The following is a 10702-nucleotide window of genomic DNA, read 5'->3' on the forward strand; positions in this document are numbered from 1 at the left end:
AAAATGACAAAAATGACAAAAATGACAAAAATGACAAAAATGACAAAAATGACAAAAATGACAAAAATGACAAAAATGACAAAAATGACAAAAATGACAAAAATGACAAAAATGACAAAAATGACAAAAATGACAAAAATGACAAAAATGACAAAAATGACAAAAATGACAAAAATGACAAAAATGACAAAAATGACAAAAATGACAAAAATGACAAAAATGACAAAAATGACAAAAATGACAAAAATGACAAAAATGACAAAAATGACAAAAATGACAAAAATGACAAAAATGACAAAAATGACAAAAATGACAAAAATGACAAAAATGACAAAAATGACAAAAATGACAAAAATGACAAAAATGACAAAAATGACAAAAATGACAAAAATGACAAAAATGACAAAAATGACAAAAATGACAAAAATGACAAAAATGACAAAAATGACAAAAATGACAAAAATGACAAAAATGACAAAAATGACAAAAATGACAAAAATGACAAAAATGACAAAAATGACAAAAATGACAAAAATGACAAAAATGACAAAAATGACAAAAATGACAAAAATGACAAAAATGACAAAAATGACAAAAATGACAAAATGACAAAAATGACAAAAATGACAAAAATGACAAAAATGACAAAAATGACAAAAATGACAAAAATGACAAAAATGACAAAAATGACAAAAATGACAAAAATGACAAAAATGACAAAAATGACAAAAATGACAAAAATGACAAAAATGACAAAAATGACAAAAATGACAAAAATGACAAAAATGACAAAAATGACAAAAATGACAAAAATGACAAAAATGACAAAAATGACAAAAATGACAAAAATGACAAAAATGACAAAAATGACAAAAATGACAAAAATGACAAAAATGACAAAAATGACAAAAATGACAAAAATGACAAAAATGACAAAAATGACAAAAATGACAAAAATGACAAAAATGACAAAAATGACAAAAATGACAAAAATGACAAAAATGACAAAAATGACAAAAATGACAAAAATGACAAAAATGACAAAAATGACAAAAATGACAAAAATGACAAAAATGACAAAAATGACAAAAATGACAAAAATGACAAAAATGACAAAAATGACAAAAATGACAAAAATGACAAAAATGACAAAAATGACAAAAATGACAAAAATGACAAAAATGACAAAAATGACAAAAAATGACAAAAATGACAAAAATGACAAAAATGACAAAAATGACAAAAATGACAAAAATGACAAAAATGACAAAAATGACAAAAATGACAAAAATGACAAAAATGACAAAAATGACAAAAATGACAAAAATGACAAAAATGACAAAAATGACAAAAATGACAAAAATGACAAAAATGACAAAAATGACAAAAATGACAAAAATGACAAAAATGACAAAAATGACAAAAATGACAAAAATGACAAAAATGACAAAAATGACAAAAATGACAAAAATGACAAAAATGACAAAAATGACAAAAATGACAAAAATGACAAAAATGACAAAAATGACAAAAATGACAAAAATGACAAAAATGACAAAAATGACAAAAATGACAAAAATGACAAAAATGACAAAAATGACAAAAATGACAAAAATGACAAAAATGACAAAAATGACAAAAATGACAAAAATGACAAAAATGACAAAAATGACAAAAATGACAAAAATGACAAAAATGACAAAAATGACAAAAATGACAAAAATGACAAAAATGACAAAAATGACAAAATGACAAAAATGACAAAAATGACAAAAATGACAAAAATGACAAAAATGACAAAAATGACAAAAATGACAAAAATGACAAAAATGACAAAAATGACAAAAATGACAAAAATGACAAAAATGACAAAAATGACAAAAATGACAAAAATGACAAAAATGACAAAAATGACAAAAATGACAAAAATGACAAAAATGACAAAAATGACAAAAATGACAAAAATGACAAAAATGACAAAAATGACAAAAATGACAAAAATGACAAAAATGACAAAAATGACAAAAATGACAAAAATGACAAAAATGACAAAAATGACAAAAATGACAAAAATGACAAAAATGACAAAAATGACAAAAATGACAAAAATGACAAAAATGACAAAAATGACAAAATGACAAAAATGACAAAAATGACAAAAATGACAAAAATGACAAAAATGACAAAAATGACAAAAATGACAAAAATGACAAAAATGACAAAAATGACAAAAATGACAAAAATGACAAAAATGACAAAAATGACAAAAATGACAAAAATGACAAAAATGACAAAAATGACAAAAATGACAAAAATGACAAAAATGACAAAAATGACAAAAATGACAAAAATGACAAAAATGACAAAAATGACAAAAATGACAAAAATGACAAAAATGACAAAAATGACAAAATGACAAAAATGACAAAAATGACAAAAATGACAAAAATGACAAAAATGACAAAAATGACAAAAATGACAAAAATGACAAAAATGACAAAAATGACAAAAATGACAAAAATGACAAAAATGACAAAAATGACAAAAATGACAAAAATGACAAAAATGACAAAAATGACAAAAATGACAAAAATGACAAAAATGACAAAAATGACAAAAATGACAAAAATGACAAAAATGACAAAAATGACAAAAATGACAAAAATGACAAAAATGACAAAAATGACAAAAATGACAAAAATGACAAAAATGACAAAAATGACAAAAATGACAAAAATGACAAAAATGACAAAAATGACAAAAAATGACAAAAATGACAAAAATGACAAAAATGACAAAAATGACAAAAATGACAAAAATGACAAAAATGACAAAAATGACAAAAATGACAAAAATGACAAAAATGACAAAAATGACAAAAATGACAAAAATGACAAAAATGACAAAAATGACAAAAATGACAAAAATGACAAAAATGACAAAAATGACAAAAATGACAAAAATGACAAAAATGACAAAAATGACAAAAATGACAAAAATGACAAAATGACAAAAATGACAAAAATGACAAAAATGACAAAAATGACAAAAATGACAAAAATGACAAAAATGACAAAAATGACAAAAATGACAAAAATGACAAAAATGACAAAAATGACAAAAATGACAAAAATGACAAAAATGACAAAAATGACAAAAATGACAAAAATGACAAAAATGACAAAAATGACAAAATGACAAAAATGACAAAAATGACAAAAATGACAAAAATGACAAAAATGACAAAAATGACAAAAATGACAAAAATGACAAAAATGACAAAAATGACAAAAATGACAAAAATGACAAAAATGACAAAAATGACAAAAATGACAAAAATGACAAAAATGACAAAAATGACAAAAATGACAAAAATGACAAAAATGACAAAATGACAAAAATGACAAAAATGACAAAAATGACAAAAATGACAAAAATGACAAAAATGACAAAAATGACAAAAATGACAAAAATGACAAAAATGACAAAAATGACAAAAATGACAAAAATGACAAAAATGACAAAATGACAAAAATGACAAAAATGACAAAAATGACAAAAATGACAAAAATGACAAAAATGACAAAAATGACAAAAATGACAAAAATGACAAAAATGACAAAAATGACAAAAATGACAAAAATGACAAAAATGACAAAAATGACAAAAATGACAAAAATGACAAAAATGACAAAAATGACAAAAATGACAAAAATGACAAAAATGACAAAAATGACAAAAATGACAAAAATGACAAAAATGACAAAAATGACAAAAATGACAAAAATGACAAAAATGACAAAAATGACAAAAATGACAAAAATGACAAAAATGACAAAAATGACAAAAATGACAAAAATGACAAAAATGACAAAAATGACAAAAATGACAAAAATGACAAAAATGACAAAAATGACAAAAATGACAAAAATGACAAAAATGACAAAAATGACAAAAATGACAAAAATGACAAAAATGACAAAAATGACAAAAATGACAAAAATGACAAAAATGACAAAAATGACAAAAATGACAAAAAATGACAAAAATGACAAAAATGACAAAAATGACAAAAATGACAAAAATGACAAAAATGACAAAAATGACAAAAAATGACAAAAATGACAAAAATGACAAAAATGACAAAAATGACAAAAATGACAAAAATGACAAAAATGACAAAAATGACAAAAATGACAAAAATGACAAAAATGACAGAAATGACAAAAATGACAAAAATGACAAAAATGACAAAAATGACAAAAATGACAAAAATGACAAAAATGACAAAAATGACAAAAATGACAAAAATGACAAAAATGACAAAAATGACAAAAATGACAAAAATGACAAAAATGACAAAAATGACAAAAATGACAAAAATGACAAAAATGACAAAAATGACAAAAATGACAAAAATGACAAAAATGACAAAAATGACAAAAATGACAAAAATGACAAAAATGACAAAAATGACAAAAATGACAAAAATGACAAAAATGACAAAAATGACAAAAATGACAAAAATGACAAAAATGACAAAAATGACAAAAATGACAAAAATGACAAAAATGACAAAAATGACAAAAATGACAAAAATGACAAAAATGACAAAAATGACAAAAACGACAAAAATGACAAAAATGACAAAAATGACAAAAATGACAAAAATGACAAAAATGACAAAAATGACAAAAATGACAAAAATGACAAAAATGACAAAAATGACAAAAATGACAAAAATGACAAAAATGACAAAAATGACAAAAATGACAAAAATGACAAAAATGACAAAAATGACAAAAATGACAAAAATGACAAAAATGACAAAAATGACAAAAATGACAAAAATGACAAAAATGACAAAAATGACAAAAATGACAAAAATGACAAAAATGACAAAAATGACAAAAATGACAAAAATGACAAAAATGACACGAATGACACGAATGACAAAAATGACAAAAATTACAAAAATTACAAAAATTACAAAAATTTCAAAAATTACAAAAATTACAAAAATTACAAAAATTACAAAAATTACAAAAATTACAAAAATTACAAAAATTACAAAAATTACAAAAATTACAAAAATTACAAAAATTACAAAAATTACAAAAATTACAAAAATTACAAAAATTACAAAAATTACAAAAATGACAAAAATGACAAAAATGACAAAAATGACAAAAATGACAAAAATGACAAAAAATACAAAAATTACAAAAATTACAAAAATTACAAAAATTACAAAAATTACAAAAATTACAAAAATTACAAAAATTACAAAAATTACAAAAATTACAAAAATTACAAAAATTACAAAAATTACAAAAATTACAAAAATTACAAAAATTACAAAAATTACAAAAATTACAAAAATTACAAAAATTACAAAAATTACAAAAATGACAAAAATTACAAAAATTACAAAAATTACAAAAATTACAAAAATAACAAAAATAACAAAAATTACAAAAATGACAAAAATTACAAAAATTACAAAAATGACAAAATTTTAAAAAAATTACACAAATTAAAAAAATTACAAAAATTACAAAAATTACATAAATTACAAAAATTACAAAAATGACAAAAATTACAAATTTTCCAAAAATACGAAAATAACAAAAATTACAAAAATTACAAAAATTACAAAAATTACAAAAATTACAAAAATTACAAAAATTACAAAAATTACAAAAATTACAAAAATTACAAAAATTACAAAAATTACAAAAATTACAAAAATTACAAAAATTACAAAAATTACAAAAATTACAAAAATTACAAAAATTACAAAAATTACAAAAATTACAAAAATTACAAAAATTACAAAAATTACAAAAATTACAAAAATTACAAAAATTACAAAAATTACAAAAATTACAAAAATTACAAAAATTACAAAAATGCCAAAAATTACAAAAATTACAAAAAATGACAAAAATTACAAAAATTACAAATATTACAAAAATTACAAAAATTACAAAAATTACAAAAATTACAAAAATTACAAAAATTACAAAAATTACAAATATTACAAAAATTACAAAAATTACAAAAATTACAAAAATTACAAAAATTACAAAAATTACAAAAATAACAAAAATTACAAAAATTACAAAAATTACAAAAATTACAAAAATTACAAAAATTACAAAAATTACAGAAATTACAAAAATTACAAAAATTACAAAAATTACAAAAATTACAAAAATTACAAAAATTACAAAAATTACAAAAATTACAAAAGTTACAAAAATTTCAAAAAGTACAAAAATTACAAAAATTACTTAATTTACAAAAATTAAAAAAATTAAAAAATTAAAAAAATTACAAAAACAACAAAAATAACAAAAATTACAAAAATTACTAAAATTACAAAAATTACAAAAATTACAAAAATTACAAAAATTACAAAAATTACAAAAATTACAAACATTACAAAAATTCCAAAAATTCCAAAAATTCCAAAAATTACAAAAATGACAAAAATGACAAAAATTACAATAATTACAAAAATTACAAAAATGACAAAAATTACAAAAATTACAAAATTAACAAAAATTACAAAAATGACAAAAATTACAAAAATTACAAAAATTACAAAAATTACAAAAATTACAAAAATTACAAAAATTACAAAAATTACAAAAATTACAAAAATTACAAAAATTACAAATATTACAAAAATTACAAAAATTACAAAAATTACAAAAATTACAAAAATTACAAAAATTACAAAAATTACAAAAATTACAAAAATTACAAAAATTACAAAAATTACAAAAATTATAAAAATTACAAAAATTACAAAAATTACAAAAATTACAAAAATTACAAAAATTACAAAAATTACAAAAATTACAAAAATTACAAAAATTACAAAAATTACAAAAATTACAAAAATTACAAAAATTACAAAAATTACAAAAATTACAAAAATTACAAAAATTCCAAAAATTCCAAAAATTCCAAAAATTACAAAAATGACAAAAATGACAAAAATTACAATAATTACAAAAATGACAAAAATTACAAAAATGACAAAAATTACAAAAATTACAAAATTAACAAAAATTACAAAAATGACAAAAATTACAAAAATTACAAAAATTACAAAAATTACAAAAATAACAAAAATTACAAAAATTACAAAAATTACAAAAATTACAAAAATTACAAAAATTACAAAAATTACAAAAATTACAAAAATTACAAAAATTACAAAAATTACAAAAATTACAAAAATTACAAAAATTACAAAAATTACAAAAATTACAAAAATTACAAAAATTATAAAAATTACAAAAATTACAAAAATTACAAAAATTACAAAAATTACAAAAATTACAAAAATTACAAAAATTACAAAAATTACAAAAATTACAAAAATTACAAAAATTACAAAAATTACAAAAATTACAAAAATTACAAAAATTACAAAAATTACAAAAATTACAAAAATTACAAAAATTACAAAAATTACAAAAATTACAAAAATTACAAAAATTACAAAAATTACAAAAATTACAACACTTACAAAAATTACAAAAATTACAAAAATGACAAAAATTACAAAAATTACAAAAATTGCAAAAATTACAAAAATTACAAAAATTACAAAAAATAACAAAAACTACAAAAATTACAAAAATTAAAAAATAACAAAAATTACAAAAATTACAAAAATTACAAAAATTACAAAAATTACAAAAATTACAAAAATTACAAAAATTACAAAAATGACAAAAATTTAAAAATGTACAAAACTTACAAAAAATTTTGATTTTAACAACAAAATTGACAAAACCGCTTCTAAAAAAATTTAAAAAAAATAGACTTAAAATTTTACAAAATGTCTCAAACTTAGAGTTTTTTTAAAATTTATTCAAAAAAAGTAACATAATAGTAACCAAAAATACTTTAAAAAATGCAGTAGTTGCACAAAAGTTCAATATTTCATACAAAGCTCGAGAATATTAAAGAATTTTACAAAAAATCAACATTTAACCAGATTCAAAAGATCAAACAAAATTAAACGAGACCCGATCAGGAGGGAAAAATTAATTTATATCAAGATGAGATATTTTGATACTAATTTTGTCCTATCTAAATGAGTTATTATTCAGTACTCGTAGGATGTTAAAATATCTCAAATTATATCAAAACATCTATGCGATCATAGCAAAATTATTTCAATTTTAGATATGCTCTTTTCAAGATAATATCTCATTCAGATAGCATAGTTTGATATTGAACAGAAAAAAACCTATCAAAATTATAACTTATCAAGATATGAGTGCTTCGAGAAAAATTTCTAGTAGAATGTAGATTCATTAAGATTGAAGAAGATCCTTGAAAGCAGATTCGAAATTTGTGTTTCGCTGTCAACCTTTCTAGCACCTATTTTAACACTCCCAGTCAAAGCTTTGAAATCACTTCTCTCAAGATGAAACATATCTTGAAAGTTACTTAAGTTATTGCCAAATAATAAATCACTGTAGAACTTTGCCTTGCTCAACCAAAAATCTGTCAGATAACTACGAAATAAAATGATTAAGAAACATGATCCCTAGATTTGTGTCGGTACAACAAACTTAGCGGTGATCTCAAACTTTTGGTTGAGAATTAAAAAAAAAAAGATTTTGTAATAAATTTCTTATACTTTTCATATTTCAGCTTAAAAAGCTTAATTAACGTGTTTTGTATGAAAATTATAATGCTTCTTCCATGTCGATATTTGGTGTTCATGCTTCAGATTTTCACATTATGAACACAAGAAACAACGGAATAACTTTGAGCGCTAAGGTATTCTAGGGGAAAGGCTGGCGCAAGTCTGGTAACCCAGGCGTACTGGGTTCGATTCCCGATATTGGCAAGAAAACTTTTGGGTTCGAATCCCATAAGTTGCCGACAGGTAAGATGTGTTTCATTGTATGAATAATCATATATTTCAGAGAGAATGCATCTGGGGATAACCTGAAGAGACTATTGCAAGCGCAGTGGATTGACAACCATTGTAGGTCTCTGAAGGTTGGATGCCTTCCCTCGACGAACTATCATCCGTGGAAGCTCTAGAAGCAATTCGAAGGCCAAGCCACATAGACATAGGATCGACCTTGCTACCGATGGGGGACCAAAACATACGAAACAACGGACAATTTTCTCAACAAAAAAATGTTTGACATCCAACAATTTAAAAGTAACGGCAATTGCAAACAAAAAAAGATTTATTTTTCATAACGATATTGAAAACTTTCCACGTTATAAGAGCCTTCACATTGAAGAAGCTTATGTCACAATATGCAGAGATCCGGGAGTGGCAGCAACATGCTTAACTGACGACTGATGACTAAAGCCAAAGTTTCCAACATTCAATCCCCAAGGATTTGCCAGAGCGTTGTGACCATTGAATGGTCCGTTGTAAGCCCCAAAAGGTCGCCCATTATAATCGCCCCCGTACGGTGCGTTGTATGCTCCATTGAATGGTCCATTGAAAGGTCCATTGAATCCGTATGGAAGTGGACCACGAGAAATTCCGCTTGGGGTCCACCCAAGATGGCCAGGATATGATGAAGGATGGACGCCATTTGGTCCGTAAGGATGAGGTCCACATCCCAATCCCAAACCCACTGGATTCGGACCAACGTTGTTCCATCCGGATCTTCCAAAGGGACTGTTTGGAGAATTCGGTCTTCCATTCCAGGGATAACCATTTAAACCTCGAGCATTCGGCCAAGCCCCGGGATACGCCCCTGGCTTAGCACAAACAGCAGCGACCAGTGCCATCGAAAATATGACAAGAAACTGAAAAATACAATATTTAAAAATTAAAAAAAAATTCTTCAATTCAATTTCAAAAATCCAATTTTCTATAAATACCTTCATTGTTAAGATTTGTTAATAAATGAGATGGTATGCTTGAAGAACTGAAGCCGAACTGTGATCACTGAAGAAAACCATAATGATTTTTATACCAATTGTAGAACGATTGATCGGGGGTCATCAACTTTGCTCTCCAATCGAAAGATGACCTGCAAAGTGTAAAATCAATTTCATGCAGTTGAACATCATCAACTAGGCAACCGAAAAATTCGGTTGACATTGACTTAATTACCATTTTTTTAAACTATTGAAAATTGATATCATATTACCTACCTTAACTAAAATTAACTTAACTTAATTTTTGTTATTTTTGTCATTATTGTCATTATTGTCATTTTTGTCATTTTTGTCATTTTTGTCATTTTTGTCATTTTTGTCATTTTTGTCATTTTTGTCATTTTTGTCATTTTTGTCATTTTTGTCATTTTTGTCATTTTTATCATTTTTGTTATTTTTGTCATTTTTGTCATTTTTGTCATTTTTGTCATTTTTGTCATTTTTGTCATTTTTGTCATTTTTGTCATTTTTGTCATTTTTGTCATTTTTGTCATTTTTGTCATTTTTGTCATTTTTGTCATTTTTGTCATTTTTGTCATTTTTGTCATTTTTGTCATTTTTGTCATTTTTGTCATTTTTGTCATTTTTGTCATTTTTGTCATTTTTGTCATTTTTGTCATTTTTGTCATTTTTGTCATTTTTGTCATTTTTGTCATTTTTGTCATTTTTGTCATTTTTGTCATTTTTGTCATTTTTGTCATTTTTGTCATTTTTGTCATTTTTGTCATTTTTGTCATTTTTGTCATTTTTGTCA

General features: G+C 22.6%; 1 protein-coding gene across 1 annotated transcript; it reads right to left on the reverse strand.

Annotated features, from left to right (window-relative positions):
• Positions 1 to 9297: 9297 nt before the first annotated feature.
• LOC129741198 (galectin-3-like) lies at positions 9298 to 9894 on the reverse strand. Its single transcript, XM_055732905.1, has 2 exons — positions 9889 to 9894; positions 9298 to 9813 (listed from the first exon to the last, which is right to left on the reverse strand). Exons 1-2 carry the CDS (start codon positions 9892 to 9894, stop codon positions 9298 to 9300), a joined length of 522 nt encoding a protein of 173 aa, XP_055588880.1.
• Between the last annotated feature and the right edge of the window lie 808 nt (positions 9895 to 10702).

The sequence above is a fragment of the Uranotaenia lowii genome, chromosome 2 (assembly GCF_029784155.1).
Source record: "Uranotaenia lowii strain MFRU-FL chromosome 2, ASM2978415v1, whole genome shotgun sequence".
Lineage (NCBI taxonomy): Eukaryota > Metazoa > Arthropoda > Insecta > Diptera > Culicidae > Uranotaenia > Uranotaenia lowii.